Source organism: Stigmatopora argus, chromosome 9, assembly GCF_051989625.1.
Source record: "Stigmatopora argus isolate UIUO_Sarg chromosome 9, RoL_Sarg_1.0, whole genome shotgun sequence".
Taxonomy (NCBI): Eukaryota; Metazoa; Chordata; class Actinopteri; order Syngnathiformes; family Syngnathidae; genus Stigmatopora; species Stigmatopora argus.
This window is the reverse complement of record NC_135395.1, coordinates 18,959,302-18,980,416: the sequence shown is the minus strand read 5'-3', so window position 1 is coordinate 18,980,416 and position 21,115 is coordinate 18,959,302. Positions and strand designations below refer to the sequence as shown.

The following is a 21,115-nucleotide window of genomic DNA, read 5'->3' as shown; positions in this document are numbered from 1 at the left end:
TCTAAACTAACAAAAAGAAATCTGATTTTTATTTTGTAAAATACTGTTGTATAATTTAGTTAAGTGAAATGCCATTTATATTTAATCTTGCGCCACGGTGTTGCAGTGGTTGGCACATCCGCCTCATAGTTTTCTGATGGAGGGTTTGATCCCCAGTGGGTTCCGACCTTCCCGTGTGGAGTTTAGGGGGTTAGGGTGGCTTTTCTCTGGGTGTTCTGATTTCCTCCCACATTCCCGAAACAAGCATGCTAGGCTAATTGTCCTCAAGTATAAGAGCACACTGGAATGGTTGTCCCGTGATTGGCTAGCAACCGATTCGGGGTATCCCCCGTCGTCTGGCCGGGATAGCCTCCGGCACCCCTGCGATCCTTGCGAAGATAAGCGAAACGGAGGGAATATTCACTCTCGATCTGAGTACACAAAAAAAACATTTTTGTGGAATGGACTCACATCCACGGCCGCCACGCTCAGTTCAAATGTATCGGACGTATTTCATATTTCGCTCAAGGATTCGAACCCGCGGACCGGACAGATGGACGTGCCCGCGTCTACGGAAAGCCGTGCGCATACACGGCCCGGCGTGCGCGTCGCTGGCTTAATTGAAATGTCACGGCGGGGCGACTAATGCACGCGTCCCGCCGTCTGCCGTGTATTTACGGCGCCTTGTAAATCCCGCTGTCGAGCCTCTTATGAATTGCTAATGTGCCGCATCAAGCGCGGTCGGGATCAAAAGTCGGGGGCGGGGGGGGCGTCCCAAAACCAAAAAAGGATGGCCGCCGCTGCCCCAAAAGCATCCCGTTTGTTTTGTCCTTCACCGTTTCTGGTGAATCATTCATGGCGGCGCGTTAGGGGGCAGCGACACACTGCGCCATCGTCGCCGTGGTTGCAAGGCGGTGGATTCGGACGGAACCGAAAAACACAAAAATAAATGTGAATTGGCCTCCGGGACGGCAGGGGGAGCCCGAGAGAAAAAGCTGCGATAGAAAGAGTGTCCCAACTTTTTTCTGCAAAGGCATACTTTTGCGAAATAAATGAAGATGTGGCTTTCAGAGAGTAGGAAGACAATGGCGGCTTTTGACAGCGATAGACGTCCAATTCATTTCCACTGGGAGGGCTGAATCAACAAGTGTGTGCATTGGGTCACTCGTGTGAATATTAAAAGCAGAAATAGTTTTTCTTTTCAAATGTTACAGCGATAGATGTTCAACTCTGTACTGGAAAGAATGGAAGTAATTGGTCATCCTTCAGTACCATGGACAGTGCTTGATGTCAAATACTACATTTTGAGTGGTAGGGGCAAATCAACAAATGTATTCATGATTCAGCTACTACATTAATATTAGAATGAATAAAATCAGAAATACGCCGCCCCTTTTTCTGAGTCGCCCCTCCCAGCCAGAACGGATTGGACGGCCAGCGCCGTCAAAGACGCGCAATCGCCATCCCAGCCATCCAAATCCAAGCAAAAAGTCTGTTTTCCCACTCTCGCCCGGCATCCTTTCCCTAATTCCCAAGTTTTACCCGCAGCACCGCGGCAACTTTTCAACAAACAATTCATGCAAAAAAAAACGACGCATCATCCAGCCCTAAAGAACACATTTTCCCCAGCGCACGGAAAGCTTTACACGCGCGTACCCCCTCCGCCACGCCATGCCACGCCATGCAGTGTTTTTTCCCTACTTACAGAATCTCCAGATCGCGCAGCGCTCGGAACGCTCCATCTTCAATGCAGCTGATGTGGTTGCTGTCCAATTGCCTGCGCACACACACAGCAAAAAAAAGGCAGAGTGTCAAGGTCCGGTCAGATGAAACGGGGGGAGGGGGGGATGCACACACACATACACACACATACACGCGCCCAAAAATGGAGAGAACGAGGAAGAGGAGGTGATACCTCGCTAGTGAGATCCTCCGCCGAGGAGGAAGAAGAGAGGAAAAAGGAGAAGCGGCGAGGAGAGAGACAAGTGGCCAAAACGGCCGGCGTGGAAGCAGCCTATCACCTGCCGCCTCGCTCGCCCAGGGATGGAGAGAGAGAGGGAGGGAGAGAGAGAGAGAGAGAAAAAGAAGGAAGTGCCCAGCCTTCTTGTCTCTTCTGTAAATATTAATTGCATTTTCCTCCTCCTCCTCCTGCCAATGTCATCTTTTATTCTCTTTCTTTTCCCGTGCGTAGTGAAAGAGGGAGTAATTTCATTACATTAGGCCGGCCAATCCATTAAGGGCCTTTTACCGGCTCTGTCACTGAAACAATTTCATTAAAAGCAAAGCCGCCGTAAATCAAGCGGCGGTCACGACTTCCGCCCGCCCGCCAGCCAGCCGGCCAGACAGCCAGACAGCCCCGAAACGCCTCGTCCGACGGGGTGCCGCTACCAGAGCCGCCGCCGCCGTCCGTCCTTGGCTTTTATTTCAATTGGTGAAGTGAACCCAACCACCCCCGAAACTACGCCTAAAGTGGGATTTCAAGGAGTACTTTGGGTACATTGGCCCTTTTCTTTGTCAAATACACCCAAAAAGCATTTAACAAAAAACAACTTTTACCGGCTCAACCAAAAAAGTGCAACTTATTGTCCGGAAAATACAGGATCAAGCTAACGTAAAGCCGGAAGCACGTTAACCGCAGGGGCCAAACATCTGGTTAGCATCGTTGGCAAAAAAAATCCGTTTGCAACGGTGGCCGAGGTGGACGCTCCATTTTTAGCTAGCGCATCAGGGCCATAAAAAGCGCAGATTTACAGCAAGGCGCATTTTTCACGTACATTCGCTCCATCCGAGCGCCAGCTGCCGTCGCTTAACGCTCGGTGCCGATTCACTTGGGGCCCAGATGGAAACGTAAATAAAGAAAATACAAATTGGAGCCCAGGGCCGTTGTTGGAACGTTTGCGTCCTCAGAAAACAAAAAATAAACGCCCGTGTCATGGACAGTTTAGTCAAAATACCGTAAAGATGGTATCAAATGACAATGGAATGAATTTTGATGAACATTTCCAGAATATAAGCCATAAATAATCAAAATGCTAGTTTTATAAGGATTTTGGAGTTGCAAACCATCTGGATCATGTTATACGCCTTTAAACCTTCAAAAGTTGAACTCAATGCAAAAAATGCGGTCAATGCAAAAGTCATGCTTGAAACTGAAGGTTTAAGCTCTTATTTTAACATAAAGTCACACACAAACGGATCTTAAATTTTACAATTCCAATTATTTGGGTGGGTCACATTCGGAGACCGAGGGTTGGGACCGCCAAATTGGCTGAAAAGAATCCCCGCCCCGTCTGGTGATCTGCCGGATCGCCTACATAAAAAACTCAACGCTTCTCCGAAGAACTAACCCCGTCTTATCTCTGAATGGCGTCGGGATCGCCGGCCTATGCGGGGGGATTTCTCCGGGAAACGTCTAAGTTGAAGACGGGCTTCGGGGGCCACGTTCCTCATTGGGCGCTAAATGCTTTCATCATCCGGGAAATGATTGAATTCCTCCGACGGCGTTGTTGGCCGAGCACCCCGATTAGCGGTGACGCGATTGCTATCGGACGTCGACGAGACGCTCCTTTGTGGAGGAGGACTCCGTCCTGCCGGCCTGCGTCCGTCGGATGTTCGTCGCGGGGTAAAGACTGGGGGACCCAAATTTAATTTCTTTCCAAGTAATTAGAGTCTTTAATCATGTCTATGACGAAGCCTATTGGCAGAGTGATTCAGTCCCTTCCAGTGGCTACCATCTGCAACCCCCCCCCCCAAGCCCCCCATAAACAATCTTGCCGTTCCATCTGCATCCAGTGCAGACTGATGAAGTGCCTCGTTCGCGCTGCCCATCTATTAAATTGCTCTCCAAAATTCTGCTCCTCAGATAAAAATCGTACTTGCCGCGGTGATATGGATTGGAAAATAAAATACTTCCGTGCCGTGTGGCCAAATGATTCAGGATATTTCAAGTTTGATGACGCAAACCAAGCATCGGCATACGTCGCTTTCCTCCCGTTTAGCCGCCGGCCATTTTTCTAGGTCATATATTGTCTGATGAATTAGGTTATATTTTGGAATAGGTGGTTAAAAGCGTGCTTATCCTGCCATGGTTTCAGACTGGCTAAACATCCGGCTCACGGAGACACTGCAGCGCGACGCCAAGCGCCGAGTCAGCATTTACTCGTCCGGCCGAACGAGCCCGATCGGCGATAAAATCATCGGTGCGGGGCGCGCTCGCGGTGCTTGAAAAAGGGACATTCCCACAGATTTTCTCCGGTCGCAATTTTAACAGCTCGGGCTTTCAGCGCGCCAATAACGAGCTCACCTTTTTAGCCGTTATGAGAGGCCGCGAAATTATCCAACGTCAAGATTTTAGTGATGCAAAAGACCGGCGACAAAACAAGGTAAAACAACACCAGCCATGAGCAGTTTCACTGATCCGACATGTGAGTGTAGAAGAGTTTGTATGTACATGCGTTGTCCCTTTAAGAAGTGACGTCAGTTCAGTCAGGGTCTTAACAAGTTATCCAACAAAAAACAACAAAAATCCGGGAAATTTGGAGCTTTTCTTTAGCCTAATAATTAATAGGGCATTAAGTATGACTAAATAGTCATTCGCAGTTTGTATTTAGGGAATTTGAGCAACCATTTCAATGGTCATTATCAATAACCTTCCGGGCGACCAAAAGATCGGCGACCAATCGACCGTGTCGCATTTTTTTTTAAACATTTCCAACTCTCCAATAGGCTCGTTTTGTTTAACTTTGTCATTAGCTTTCTCGAAATTTAAAACATTGTACATAAAAGTATATTTAATACATTTAAGGAGATGCGTCTTTTCAAATATGTTTTTTTTTTCTGTCAAGATTGGCATTTTCCTCATGAAAACATTTTTTTTCCCCCATGAATTCACGCAGCAGGCGTTTTGGGAAGCTTCATTTATTGGACGTCTATCGCCGTCCGTAGCACCCAATTAAATGCGGCGTAATCTACTATAAACAACAGGAGTGAAGAAGTTGTGCGTCGGCGCTCTCGGGCGCCGCACTCATAACTCAAACAAACACTCGGGCCGCGCTGCATCGTGGGTAGCGGAGCGTGAAGCGTGCAAGGCGAGATAGCCGAGGAGGGGAAACCGTAAATAAAAAATAAAAATGCTGTATCGCTTTCCACTGACAAAAAGTGGTGAAATGTCAAGTTTGGCTAAACCTTGTGAAGATGAAAAAAATCAACTAAAATGTTGCAATGGCCACCCCAAAAAATGCCCCAGATTGGATGAACTAATCTAATAATTCCTTTTGAGTGGGCGGGGCCAATGACAGCCAATCACCCTTGGCTAGCTCTGAAGGTGGAATATTCCTCACCGTGATTTTTAATGGGTCAAAACGAGGAAAAGGTAAAGACAAGCGTCAGCTAAGGAAAGCTTGGCTTGAGGAAGCGCACCAGCGTCCGACAAATGGAGCGACCCTGACTTGTAAAGTGTTTGCCCTCACGCGTGTCATTATCTTCACGCCATCGGGTCGAAGCGCCGTAAACGGAATCAAATGGGAAGACGGCGGGCGGACGATTGAGAGTGTGCGCGCCAAGTGAGGAGAGAGAGGAGGAAGGAGGATGGAGGACGGGGGAGAAAATCGATGGCGCGTTCACCGGGGACACAATGTCAGGGAGGATTTTTTTTTTTGCCTTTCGCGGGGGCCGGCGTGATGGAGGACTCCAGCTTTTTTTCTTTTTTATGGCCCCACTCACCTCTTCTAATACGGCCCCAGAATCATAGCGCGTACGGAAGACACTTCCGTGATACGCGCTTCATTTCTTTTATTTTCGTCGGCCACTCGTATATGACCGCATACTCGGTGAAAGAACGCTTAAATTTACTCTGAACAAAATAGGACTGCTCCATCGCCATTGCTGTGATTGGCCGGTTGAAAAAGTTTCCGTGCACCTGATGGCGTCGTGGTTCATTAGCCTGACTCGGATGCGGGCGTGGGATGGATTCCCAATTCCGTGGCGAGGACGAATGGTCATCGACGTGTGGCCTAGGAAAGACTGGCGACCGGTTGAGGGTCCATTACACCAGTCTTTTCCAACCTTTTTTGAGCTGCGGCACACTTTTTGCATTGAAAAAAGGGTCACCGCCATCTGAAAATCTGTTCATTTAAAACTATGTCGCCGATATTAATAATAGTCATTTTCATCAAAGTTTTATCATCAGGAATCCCATCATGATTCCAAAATCAAATTTTTCCCACTGACCTAATGTCACCAAAAGTTGACCTTGAACATTTATCAATTCAAGTGATGCAAAAATAAGTAATGTCATGTTTTTAACCGTATGATTTTATGACTTTTCTCCAAATATGACTTCAATCTCCTAACATGACACCAAATAAATGTTGTGCTCGCACAGACTTTACGTCGCCAAAAGTAGAAAGCAAACAACTTCCGGTTCATGTTTGAGAAAAATATGCAGCAAAATGACCAATTAGAATCTTGTCATAGGGTACTCTATAATTGACCTTTGATTTGAACCTTGTATATGTTCAATTTTAATCTAGTTATATTCAGGTGAATTTTTCTCTCCGAATATGACATTGTACGACTGACTTGCAATTTCCCACGGCACGCCTGACCACTGCTCCTAGTGGTTGGGAAACGCCGCCTTACGTAAATTCACGACGAACCTTCTCGCAAACGACGACGCCGAGCCGCTTAACGCGCCCGGCAAATTGGCGGCGCGCTCCCGACGGAGACTTTTATCCCCGCCAATCATCAAAAAAAGAATGGTAATACGGCGGTCATCGGCAGGCGGACTCCTCCGAACTGTCCAAAAGTCTTTTTTCGACGACGCGACGGCGTCGGAGCCCGCCAATGAAACTAACGAGGACGTGTCAGGTCAAAAGCAAAAAGAGACGGATGGAGACAATCGCATTGGAGGCGACGTCTTTGCTCTGACAAGCGTGATTTACGCCGCCATCCATCCACACTTGCATCCTATTCAAGTCAATCAATATACGCAATGACGAAATCTTTCACATATATTTATACACCGGGCAAGGTCATATTCTAACACGGTCAAATGTGCTCCCAAAGAACGTTATTCCAAAGCGACGAATGTTCTTTCGCCACGACATTGGACGTGTAATGCCGTCCACGTTGGCCAAAAAGCTAAATGGGATTGATTGACCGATAAATTGGCTCGAAATGGCATTTTTCATCATCTGTTTTGATTTCTTTCTCGGCCGGAGCCACTCGCAAGCGCCGTTCGATTGGCGCGGATTTCCAATACTATTCTTCTCCGCGTCCGTCGGGTTATCGATCGGCGCCATTGATCGGGAAGCCTAAGGATCGGGGTATTGGTGATTAGGCCGTCATGAATAAAAGACAAGAGGCTATTGAAGTTTTCCGAGCTTTTTTTAACGTCAAGAAAAGAAAAAAAACTCGTGGGGAGGAAGACGTCGAGAAGAATACCAAGATGGTGATTAGGCGTAATTAGTTTGATTTGATTCACAGTTATGAATGGCAAAGGATGCAAAATGTGGATGTGAGGAATCAAGTCGTGGCTTTTCATCTAAATCTATCTTATTCGAAACAAGTGTTATTTTTCCCTTGATCAAAATGGAGGTAGCATCTAAAAATAATACAAATGGACAAATTATATTTGAAATTTTCTAGTCTTTTTGTTCCGAACGACCGTTCAAGTTTCAAGAATTTGCATTTGCTAGTCACAATTTAGAGCCTGAAAAATTCGATTGTGCTTGCATACGAATGCGTGACTTTAACATTTTAGTCATTTGAGTAAACATTGTGTTTCATATATGAAATTTCCCGAATACCGGATGAATAAATGTATCTAATTTAATCTAATATTTGACTTTTTGTTTTCTTTTAGTGTTTTACAAGAACATTTCTTTTTCCACAAAGACTTAAAATGGCACTAAAAATGACTTGAGCGGTTACTGAATGATTTATGCAAGTCAAACATGGACTACGAAAGCCATTATTTGTATTTCCACTATTTCCTATTTGGGGTCACGCGCTCGCCCGAAACCAACGATATTCCGATGTACGTTTATGATGTACGACATCATCGTTCCTCTCACAGGAAGCTGTTTATAGAAATATTTCATCCCCCCCTCCCGCCAATCAAAGTAGCATTCAGTTGAAGTGAAAATATTTGAGTTGCCTTAAAAACACACCCGAGCCCGGACGCCCTGTCACGTACATTAAGCCGTAAAAGTCACCCGTGTTTGTCCTGGCCCGGCCCTTTTTTGAAATAATAAAAAAAAAAAGGACGCGAGGGGAAACGAAGGGAATATTTGCACTTACAGGTTCTTGACATTGGTGATTCCTCTGAAGGCTTTCCTCGGCACCGCCTGGATCTGGTTCTCGCTCAGGTCTCTGGTGGGGGGCAGAAGAAGAAGAAGAAGGCGCATTAGACTCGATGACGAACGCGAGTGCGAGCAGTCGGCGATGCCAAACAAAGAAGACGGATGGGATGACATTTGCGATGGCGCGCAAATATCCAAACAATCCACAGGAATTTAGCGCCCCCGCGCCGCCTTTTAAAACACACATTCAAAGGCCAATATTTCTTGTATTTTCCAAATTGACTTTGGCTCGACTCATCCCACGAAAACCTGAACGATACGAGACGGCACGTACGTCTGAGACGTGACGCGGCGCCGTGAAAGGCACGATCACGGCTAGATTAAGTTTTAAATGACCCAAATGGAGATTTGAGTCGCATGGAATCACATCTAAAAAAGTGAATAGGATAAAACTGAAATCTTCGGTGAAGATAAAAGTTTACAAATTGGGCAGATGAGTGGCGCTAAAACTAAATTCCTTTATGCGACGATTTGGGTCGTTTGAAGCTGCATCTTGTTATTTTTTGGGGGGGGGGGGGATTATTTTGGACTAAAGCCTAAATCATCTAGGCTACTGTCCTTCTATATTTGACATCCAGCTTCACCAAGACCCCCTGGAATTGGAGCTATTTAGTGTCCACTTTTTCTCAAGGATGGCAATGTTAACATCCCCCCCCCCATTTGTACACCGAGGTAGCGTGTCCTTGTGTTTCTCATCTCATCTCATCTCATGGTGACTCATACCTTCTGACCTTTGAGCCTCGGGAAGGCCATCTGCAACAAGACTGTGAACCCTGAACCCCCGAAAAGGACACCGGCTGATAGCCTCCCGACACAAACACACACACACACACACACACACATAGGAATGGCTTGCGTGTTTTGCGCTTGAACTCCTTTTTTTTTTACTTGAGATGCACGACGCTAACGTTCCTTTGAAAACATCACAGTCGCCGCCCAACGCGAATTCCGGACCTTCTGTGGCGCGGCGACTTGACGACTTTTCTAAGCGGCAAAGGTTGGGCACGTGTGAGCGCATTGGCTTGCGGCCAACGCAGCCTCCATATGAACCTCCATTATTCATGCCAAGAGAATAATAACAGCCGGCAGGTCGACCCGACGCCGCTTGGGATATTAGCGTTAACCCCCCGCGGACAGTGACGCACCGCCGCCCCTTCTCGCGCACGTTTAACCCTTGGTGGGTTGGCGTACACACAAAATGTTCTCGACGTGTGACGCTCCTTGGGGCCTATTATAACAACTATTCACCTGTTTGATTTCAAGCGCACATCATCAATGACAAAAAAGATGTACAATATACCGCGGCTTTACTATCAAGCAATCTTGTCCTTCGGTAGCTCGATGGCCGCCATTGACGGAAATACTAGAACTGAATTGGTTCAAGTCTATTGTGATTTTTCTATTTAACAAGGATAGAAAATCTGTAAGACATAATATGACTCCAACAAGCACATGAAAGAAAGGCAGACACATTGACGTTGGCGCTCACTCTACCATCCAGGTAGGCCGTGGGGTGGCCCGGCCCCCTCGCACCACCCCAAGAATATTTTGTTCTAGATCCACCCCGGTACATATCTATCATACGATCTTAAATGGGAAAGACAGAAGCCATTCGCTGCTCTCCAGGGGGAAGCTGCAAACAAGCGAAGGCCAAAGGGAATTCTGGGAAACCCGAGCTAGTTTCAAATGGAGCTTTTGCCTCCCTTCAGTCTCTCCTCCCCTCCCCGGGGGGCAGTAACTGCATTTAATACGCTTTCATAAAGACGGTAATAAATATTGAGTGCTGGCCAGCTCAAAGTAACCCTGACTTTTCGAAAGCCTCAACTAGAAACCAAAAGCCATTCTTTGGGATTTTTTTGCAAACCTGGACATACATGCAGGAAGTGGAGAAAAATAGTCCATTGCCGCCATTGGCGAGACTTCTTTGCATTTTGCTCCAGTAGAAATTTCAAGTCGATTTTACTGATTTATTCTGTGCTTTGCATAGCTAATACGTGGACTGTAATTTTTTTCTTCTTCTTCTCTTGAGTTTTAGATGTCTGTCTTTTGTTCTTGGCGTTTTTGCGTCCAATACGTCGCAACTCGTTTGCTGGATTTTCGAAAACACCACCGCGGCCTCGTTGCTATCGGAGTGACATATTTGAACTGTTGACTCCATTCCTAGGAACTCTACTGGGGATGAGAAAAGTACAAAAAAACCTGCAAAGTTGTAGGACTCCGAAAGGGGGTTCCAGAACCTTTGAGGTCGGACTGACTGTTTCTGATTGGATGACTTGCTGCCACTTGTGTTTGACAAGCTCTCGTCGGACTGGCTGTTGTTTTGACTTGGCGTGTTTCCTCCGGGCCTCAAGGTATACACAAGAGCAACCTCTGAGGAACGGGAGTTGGAAAGTCATGGAAGCGCTTTTGGTGCTTGCTGAAGACTTTTGGACGCCATCAAAAGGAGATCTACATTTCAGCTTTTACGTTCAGGTAATCACATCTGGATCGAATACGCCACGATGCTCAGCGGAGGCCGCACTCGTAGGTTGGCGCTCCGAAGCAGACGTCTCCATTTTGGGGGATTTTTCCCAAAATAGAATACCATCGGCGAAGGACTCTTCGACTCCGGGGATGCCGTCAAAATGTAGTCAATTAATGCATTTCATACTTGGGAATTTTCTTTTGCGGTTGTACCGAGAAGCCAACACTTTGTTTTTTTTCCCTTTTTGTGCTGTTGATTAACTTTACGCTTAAAACGGATGGAAAGTTTACAAATCAACATTATGCGACCTTCAAGAACAATCAAGGTTTACTACCATCATATCAAAGCAGAAATGTTACTCGATGAGTACGCACGCAATGCCACTTTCAACTTTAACCTGGAATTCTGCTAAAATCAACACGAACCCTGTACCTATGGACGGTGAAGCAAGTCCAATCTGTTTGAATTGTCACTGAATGATAAATAAAAATGGGCTATTAGCCTCAAATTCGAGTTTCTTGCACGCCAATAGCGCATCGGTGGCATATCCTAAGACAAATGCTTGTGCACCCGTAAAAGTTTACCATTGCAAGACACCCTGACAACCTTCTACTTCTTGCTTCCTTCCTCCAGAATGTTCATCCATCTTGCTTCCTCTCAACATGCTGGCCACGACAACGCCGCGTAGCCAATTTCGTGAAGTGGCCGCTTTAGGAATAAAAAATAGTGCTCCCTCACTCGATCACCACGGACGGGACGACGGGGAGTTTAGGCTGGCCGGTCGGCGGGCCGAGCCACGGGTACACGGTCGATTGGTCGCCGGTCTTTTGATCGCGGTCTTTAGGTCGCCCGGAAGTTTGGTCGCTGGTCTTTTTGGTCGCCGGTCTTTTGGTCGCGGTTTGGTCGCCCAAATGATCGGCTGCTGCCATCTACTGTCAATAAAAATGACCATCTAATCTAAAGTATTTCAACATTGCAAGTTCTCCCAGAGAGAATGAAGGTTCATTGGACTGCTTCAATAAAAACATCATCTGTGAATTTGCTGTTTCTTTTTAATAAATTGACAGTAGATGGCAGTAGCCGATCATTTGGGCGACCAAACCGCGACCAAAGACCGGCGACCAAAAAGACCGGCGACCAAAAAGACCGGCGACCAAACTTCCGGGCGACCAAAAGACCGGCGACCAATCGACCGCACACGGAGCCACGACAGGCCGCATCGTACGGAGCAGCCGGAATCGGGCGGGAGGGAGCACGAGCACCTAAATCAAACGGGCGTTCTTAAAAGCTCTCCCGGGTTTCGGCCAATACCCCCCTTTAGAAGCCGGCTCACTAACACACGCGCCTGGTCTTGGACAATCGCACACACACACACACGAGCGTTCCTGGGATACACACCCCGCCCGCCCGCCTGGACGTTCCGAACAGACACCGTCTGCACTTCTCCGCGGAAGGCTGTAAGTATCTATTATGCTTTGTCAATGCCGTAATTAAATTGGACAGCTTAATGCAATTCTCCGTGATCCATAGGCCTTTATGGATATAAAAGCTTTTCTGGCTGGCTGCCCGAAAAAGGGACGACCAACAAATTTAGATGGCTTACTAGCAAAGGACCAAGAAAGGAGGAAGAAAAAAAAAAGTTTAGCGGGGTGGCTGTCCACAACTGTTTCATTTGCGTCAAAGCGGAATAAGGATTTTCTGAAATTTTTAATTGGCAAATACTGCTGTCAATTTGGAAAGCAAATGTTCATTAGGGAGTGATCCAAATGAAGAAAAATTGATCCAGATGAACAGCAAGTGGTCCAAATTCAACAAGCAGTGATCTGCATTGCTCATAAACCAAAAGTAAAACAAGATAAATATGAAGTGACCGTCAATGCACTGCAAAAATCAACAGAAAAAGTCTAAAAATAGTAGAGAAGTCACCTATAACTGGACCAAAATCAATAGGAATTGCCCTAAAATGTATCAGGAAGTGCCCTACAATTGTCCAGAATAAACAAAAAGCAAAACCTTACATTCTGTTGAATATAATTCAATGACGGCAAGGTTTTATGAACTCATTCACTGCCATGGACAGCTATAAACATTCAGTGAAAATCTATTTTAACGGCAATGGCCATCCTTAAACAACAATGTTTTTATTTTATTTTTTACCACCAATCAATGGCTGTCACCCTCCCACTCCAAATAATACAAGTAATAAGAAGCACGATTGTCAATGTGCTTAGTTAAATGGAGAAGCGCAATGCTTCGCTCAGGTACATTTACATCTCATCTCATTTTCTGAACCGCTTTATCCTGTACATTTTCAATAAGAGTGGATTGGCCCAAGAGAAAAATGGTGGAGAGCCGCCGCCGACAAAGACCCAAGCGGCTTCAAAGGAGAGTCGGCTTGTCGTCTAATAAATATACGGTGGGCGTCTCATTTCATATCATCGCGCATGCAGCTACTGTACGTGACCCCACCCTTTCTGCTGCCCCCCCCTTGCCTTCTGCGCAATCTGCTAATTTGCCTGCAGTTATTTATGAGCGCTAAGGTGCTCCCCAGATGCTTATAAAGCTAAAACACCTCACTCAGCTTCTTTACTATTCACTGACACACACACACACTTTTTAACCCCCCCTCTGCCACGTCTTAACGCCCCCCCCATTCCCACGACACTCCTTTGTCCATTCGTTTTATCGTGATTTTTTTCTTCAACAGTCAATTTACCAGCAATTTTGTTTCCTTCTTGTTCAAAATGCTGATGTTCAAAATGATTTATTTGTGCTTTGACACAAGGAAACCATGACAAAATACTTAAATACAGCAACTCTTGAGGTGACTTTAACACGCTACCGCTCAATTCAAAACTACACTCGACTATTAGCTCAGCAGTCAGCACGTTCATCTGCCACAGCAACCATTTTTTAATGTTACGAATCTATTTCCAAACCACAGTCAAAACAACGAGCCCTATACGCAACCTCCCGCACTTTTTCCAAACTATATTCCCTTTTTATTCAACCCGCGATGGCACATTTCTGCCCGAAACGGCGAACGAGGGACGAATGGGAAAGCTCGGGACGGAGGACGCGAATGGAATAAGAATGGGGGAGCGCTAATGCCAGCATCTGCGTGGTTGCTAGGCCGTCTCCAGGTCCTAATCTCCTTAGCCCGGACCGTGATTCATTTAGGAACACTGAGTGGCTAATGTCAGAGCTAACTGGATGAGAGAGAGAAAGAGCCGTGTGTGTGCGCGCATCCATATGCTATATTAAAACTTTGCTTGCGCTCCAACGAGCGGGAAGACATTTGTGATCTAATTTGCCCGCGTGTGTGCGTAGAGCGGCGGCGGCCATTAAGGGGGATGGATTAGATGGAGTGCGTCCAACGTCTTCTTCACGCGCAGGTGCAGGAAAGCCATCCTTAATTCATTAGCCGGGTCGAGTCGGGGTTAAACCCGAGGATGGGGAGGACGGCGGCCGGGCCCGAGAACGCCCGGGCGCCGGGCTGCGGTAATAGCGGGCGGGATGGCTCACGGTCCCGTGCAGATATTACAAATCGAGCGGTAAATTGAAGGTAGTCGCCTCGCTCGCCGAGTTCGTTATCGTCGCTGAAACGAGCCGACGACGGCTTATTGGTAAAATGAACACGTCGGTGAAGGACGGTTGTGGGGAAATTCCTTTTGGGAAAACGATCTGGCTTTTTACGTTTCCTGTGACAAACTTGTCCGGGAACTTTGTTCAAAAATGCCTTGGTTCGTTCTTCAGTTATCTCCAACATAAACATATTCGGAGTCGGTTTTAAATCGTGCTGCCATAGCTTTCACATTCAAACATTAAATTGAGAAAAGGATTTAACTACTATAGTATCGAAATAGAATATTTGTTATTATTTATGTCTTGCTGCTGATTGTTGATGGCTGGGAAAAGCTCCAGCACCCTGTGACCCTTGTGAGGATAAGAGGCTGGTATAATGAAAGAATAATATTCCTAGTTGTAAAATATCTTAAATGAACATTATTATTATTTTAAAAATCAGTTACTGGTTAAGAATATTTTTATTCAACAATGCCTGTGAATGATTCAATAATTTACCGTTTTCACCTGAAAAAAACGAAATATATATTTTTTTATTTTCAGTGCATACTTAGAAACAAGACCAAACGATATAAATCACACGACCTTTTGATTCAGCCTCTTAAAGAAATTGTCATACAACATCAAGTGGAGTGTGTGTGTGTGTGTGTGTGGGGGGGGGGGGGGGGGGGGGGGAGTCAGCCTTCTCGTGTAGATTCACGACAATATTTACGCAGACGGGCGCGCATCTTGGAATTACAGGAGTTATGTATTCCTCTATTGGCGAGCATGAAATAGAACGCAACGTCAATTTATGGCCGCAAATGTGATCCTCCGAGCTGTCACGGCGTGATGGAAATGGACTTTGCCATCAGCACTTTTGTCACAGAGGGTAAAAGTACAACGGCGCCCCAATAAATGATGAGGCGCTGACGCCGCCGTAATGGCGGCCGCCGTCGGAGGCCTGCATAAACATGAGCGACTTCGCCGGGGCGTCCAAATAAATAAATACATTAAGAGAAACAAATAAAGCAAAAAAGCCCTCCAAATGAAAAAAACATATTTGAAATAAGGCTCATTTGGATCATTTTGAGGTCAACGATATTTCTCAGTGCTTCAAATGTTTACTGAATGAAAGAAGAAGAAAAAAACTTCAGGCGTGACAGGAATAAAGTTGAAGACTAAAAAAACAAAATTCAGCCGTGTCCGGAATAAAATTGAAGACAAAAAATTTTTTTCCTGAAGCTGCCATATTAAAATATGAAAATGTTTCAGGCCCGAGGCCAGCTACAATGCAAAAGGAATGAAATTCAAGCCAATCCCGTCCGCCCATGAAGGTGGCGTCTGCTCCCAAGTCTCCACATATGGCGCTTGCGCTAGTGTGTGTGCGCGGCTGTGTGCGAGCGTGCGTTATGCGAGATGAGAGATGCGAGATGAACGCCGCCGCTTGGGATGATTGAGGAAGAATGGGAGCAAAAATGGGCTAAATCCACTCATCTGATAATGGACAGGAAGGACGGAAGGGAAGAGTCAACAAAAGCAAGGAAGGAAGGAAGGAAGGAAATTCTCCACTTTTATTACTAAATATCCAAAGGTGGGAATGCAATTATGTTGATTTTGATTTTATTGAATCATTCTTTTTGGGCAGGGGAGTTTTGCTGAAAAATATTGATCACTATTTGGTCAAGTGTGAAATGGTAGAAATATGCCAAATATTTGGTGAGCAAGTCTGTTCAAATATGTGAATGGAATTTAACATGTAAAAGAATGATGAAAAAAAATGCTTTAAGCGTGCTTGAATGGGAATGGGTGAAGTCAATGTATGTTGATGTTAAATGTGTGCAAGGGACTAAAAGGGACGATTCTAATCATGTATAGGACAGTGTTTAAGGGAAAAATGGATTTTGATTTTAAAATCAAATGAATGTGAAAATATCTGATTTTTAAATCATGCTCAGATATGAACACATGAATTGAAGGTAACGTGAATAATGTTGATAAATCAAATGAATGTGAAAATATCTGATTTTTAAACCATGCTCAGATATGAACACATGAATTGAAGGTAACATGAATAATGTTGATAAATTAAATGATGTGAAAATATCTGATTTTTAAACCATGCTCAGATATGAACACATGAATTGAAGGTAACATGAATAATGTTGATGTGTCAATGGGTTTTAAAGGAAAGTTCTTTGTGAAATGAAGCCCATTTTGTGGCAGAAAATGCGAAAAGGTATGAAATATATGTTGAAATGCTAACTGTCCTTCAGCAGAATCTACGTGGAATACGTGAGCCGAATACGCGTCGTGACGGGCCAGGAGAGCAAAACGGGCGCGTCGCATTGGCATCGTGCGACACGGCCACGCCAATGCAAACGTGTGCGCCGAGGTCGCCGTCGTCGGCGCCGAATGCTAATGCTTCCAATTCTGTCTCGGCGATGACATCATCCCAGTGGCAAATCGCCTTCCAAACGGATACTGCGGAGCGTTGGCCTCAAGTTACAAGCCAGCGATACGCCAACGCCAACGCCAATGCCAATTCAATTATTTCCAATAGTGGGAGCTCCAACTTGTCACTTCCTTTTGCCTTCAATTTCCACGCGAGACAGTGACATTATTAAAAAAAAACATTCTGTAAAAAGACGCTTTTGCCCTTTTCTTGGCTTCATTTCAATGACATTGTCGCCTATATAGCTCAATAAAAATAGTACAGATAGAAAGCTACAGACAAAGATGCAAAAGTGCCATGTATGCGGAATTAAACCCATAAATGTCACAGTACTGCCTTTTAACACATGCATGAAACACATAGGTGTCCAAACTGTTTTCTCTGAGGGCAATTAAAAAAACAAAAATCAAAAGGATGCCACGGCCAAGTTGAAATGGCAATTTATTGCATAAAAATGGTCCCTATACGTTAGTGCTGTTTCTTTACTTTTGACACGAAGATGGAATCCGGGCAATAATTGACGACGGATAAAAATGTGTTAAGGCGACGGAAACGGAGACGAACGCCGGCCTTTTGATTAGAGGTGGAGAGGATGTCTGCTGTCTGGCCTCATCCACACCTGTTACGTGTCCTTTCCCAGCATGCTCTCTGCCTCCTGCCTCTCTAACTGCCTGTCATGTCACTCTTTGCCATTTTTTTTGAATCCCCAACCCTCCTACAAAAATGTCTGGCACACACTTGAAAGGTTCTGTGAATTATTATCCTCACTCGCCTCTGAAGCCGCCGCCGCCGCCGCCGCCGCCCGCCGCCGACACGCTAACGGACTACCGGCATCGACGGTGGCGAGTGTGTGAGAAGAAAATAACTAACCTTACTCTAAGATTAGTAACACCATCAAATGAGAAATTCATGCTTGGAGAAGACATCAATGTTTTACTTGGGGGCAAGATCTGACTGCATTAGAGGAAAGTAGTACTTTGTTCGTCCGCGGTACATGTTTTGCATGAATTAAGTACATGATTTGATAACTTAATACATAAATAAGATACTACTTTTTTCAAAAAAAGAACATTTACTGTATTTCCATTGGAAATATCCCCATAAAATAATAGCCTAATTAAAAAGAGCATTCTTTAGACACTATTAAATGTTGGCATCATTGCCATGTTTTCGAAAGGAGATTACCTATCAATAATTTAAAAAAAAAAAGAATTTTGTTGCATTTTTCTAAATTCATTTCAATAGGGAAAATATACGATGAACATATTGAATGCTATCCAATTCCAAACTAAATACTACAGTCATTTATGCGCACTTCAGTGAAAGACAAAAAAGTGGTACTACATTTAAAGAAAAAACCTAAAAAAAAACCTCAAACCAGCGATTGGCCGGCCACCGCCGCCGCCGCCGCCGGGCGTGTAAAAATAGCCGCGGGGCGCGTTGGCCGGCGGCTTGGGAAAAATAAAACCCTGTCGGGAAGCGGCGGCGAAGCTTTGATTTCCCCGGCCGTCGACGCCTCGCGGTCACCTCTTATTATTCCTCCCGCCCGCCGTCCCGTTCTGATGACATCACGGGGTTCTATACGTTTGGTAAAGGTTTTTTTGCCACCCCCCCTACGCTTTCCGACAATGACTTGGCAGTTGTTCGCGCCCTGTCAGCAGGATCGTAAAAAACTAGCGGCCTTATTTTCACATGGTCGCGCAGCGTGGGAAAGCTCAACATGGCAAAAATACATTTCATGCTTTACGCCACTAGACTGTACATCAGGAGTGTCAAACTCATTTTTGCGGTATTTGCGCTTTCCTTCGGTGGGGAGGGCCAACTTGGGTCGCCACCGTGAATCCACTCGGGGTCGGCCGATTTTGGGGCGATTAAGGCGACACCACGGGGTCAAATCTACTTTGGGGGCGCACAAAACTAACATTTTTGAGGATTTTCAAAATAAAGTGGCAGCAAGCGAGAGAAATGTGGTTGGCAAGCAAAAAAAATTGGCATCCAGGCACATTGTTGAGTTTTACTTTTCAGATGACTTTTTTTGTGCTTAAGTTTCATTATTTTGCCTCAAGTCTTATTTTTTGGTTGCGCAGTTTTGTTTGAATCTTTTCTTGTTTGAATCCGATTCCATACATTGCACCCTGGCTGGCTTTTGCTCGTTAAGGAAATAAAAAATGTAAAGAGCAATGAACCCATAAACGTAGATGTAAATAAACTTTTTTTTTTCTATTGTTCGTGTGTCTTTATATGAACGGCGCTTGTGCTGAGCTACGCAGTCTTCAGTACAACTCATTAAAACGGCTCATTTCACCATAAACAGTGTATGAACACACACACCCACACACACACACACACGTGCACATACTATGTACACACACAGCACATTAACATGTCCCAATGTGATTTACTTTGCCTTCTGCTAATGTAATCATTTTTGGGGGCTTTTATTCCTCATAGGCATGCTTCCTATTTTTCTGATGGGCAACCTTTAATAATTGACTTTTTTAAAATATTTAATTATATTTGAGTAACCAGGCAAAACTATCAGAGAACAGAATGTTTTGAAAAACAAAAATAAATTAGACTAACCCCAACAACTTGGGTTTAAAATTTTTAAACATTGTTTTTCCATTCTAGGCCAAAATTTCCAATTTCAGTTGCACAATTTGACAAGACGGGTCAATAAATGCATTTAAAAAGGACATTTCTTCTTCGACTTGCAGTTTTACGTCTTTCTAAAGAGGTTTTGGTGCGATTTGAAAGGCCCGCCCACAGATGACGCCTCTTTTTTTAAAATGTCGTCATCTACATTGAGTTGGGGGAAAGTCCACTGGATATTACATTGTACTTGGCCAATAAACTTTTAGGGACTTTCTGGAAAATATTTTCTTTGCAGCATTAGTTAAGCAAATGCCGTGTCCCTTCATCCCTTCATCCCTCCATCCATCCATCCGTCCATCCATCCATCACGCGGTCCTAGTTTTTGATCCAATCTTTCCTCCACAATAACACGCGGCACCTCCGAGCCCGTCAAAAAATCTGGTTCCAGTTTGGGAGAGGCAAGGGGAGTCGAGGGGAGGGGCGGACGATTTGGCAGACCATAAATAAATAATGTGGAAAAATGCAACACATCCGCAATGGCCGCCCACATTTTGGGGCGGACTTGATTCCGAACGCGGCTTTGCTTCCTAAATGTGCGGCCGTTTCTCGTGTTTTGGCAAGACCGCGCTCTTAATGATGGAGATGGCGGAACGTATGGATGGATATGCCCCACGCCGTGCACTATACGATACAAAATAGAAATATGAGAGCGGTCGGTGAGCACGCCCGGTGGGAGGGCTCAATTCCCGTCGCGTTCCGAGCTTCCCGTGTGGAGTTTGTGTGTTCTCTCCGTGCCTGTGTGGGTTTTCCCCAGGTACTCCGGTTTCCTCCCCAGAAACATGCACACTGGCAACCAAGTCAGGGTGCCCCCTGCAAACTATAGCATTTATAATATATATTATACATGCATAAACATATATATTATACGATCTTTTAAAAAAATAAAGAAGCGCGATTGGACGATCTAGATTTTCTTTGTTATTTTTTTTCCGGATTGCCCATCAATATGGTCGAGAGAGCCTAACGGGTAACATCGTGACTTATACTTGAGGTAAACGGACATTTCTTCCCATCAGAAGGGATTGGACGTCTATTAAAAAATGGGTTTATGCTCACACACAAGTCGTCTCACCAAAGCGTTAAATATGGCGCCCCTAGAGAAAGACAGACCGACAACTTTAAGAGGAATCAAGCAAGCCTCCCCAATCGGAAAGCCCTCCGCAGTCCATTTTTGTGGAGGCCATCCATCTTCCTCAGCTGTCATTTGAACACGGGCCATCCATCCCTTTGAAAAATCCATCCACATCTGCATCCGCACTCTTATTTGAAATATTCATAAATACAGTAGACGAGAAACACGCTTGTCTCATTTGACGTCATGCGGGAGCCCAAAGGCCGCCGTTTAAAGATTGGCTACCGCCAACGGTTGTCCGTTTTGACCCCGGGCGGCTAGGACAAATAATCATAGCGGGCGGGAGCGTCCTTCAGACGGGGGCACACCCCCTTTTATTGACTATGTTGTGATAACACTGTCCAAAAATGTTTCTTTTACTTTTTTTTAATTAGGAGGAAACAGCATTTGTTTTTCCTTTTACTTGAACATCTACAAATAAAAGGGGGGGAAGATTAAACATATGTACATATGAATTCAAAATGTCATTTATTTTTGGGGGGGGTAAAAAAATAGGATTTCAA

General features: G+C 45.1%; 1 protein-coding gene across 3 annotated transcripts in view; it reads right to left on the bottom strand.

Moving 5' to 3' along the window:
* Window positions 1-21,115, bottom strand: part of slit3 (slit homolog 3 (Drosophila)) — a 129,677-nt gene that overhangs the window by 55,942 nt on the left and 52,620 nt on the right. For all 3 annotated transcript variants that reach the window (XM_077609733.1, XM_077609735.1, XM_077609734.1), the window contains 2 exons: window positions 8,281-8,352; window positions 1,685-1,756 (listed from right to left, as the gene is read on the bottom strand). In XM_077609733.1, coding sequence (XP_077465859.1) covers window positions 1,685-1,756; window positions 8,281-8,352 — 144 coding nt within the window. The remainder of the gene's footprint in view (window positions 1-1,684; window positions 1,757-8,280; window positions 8,353-21,115) is intronic.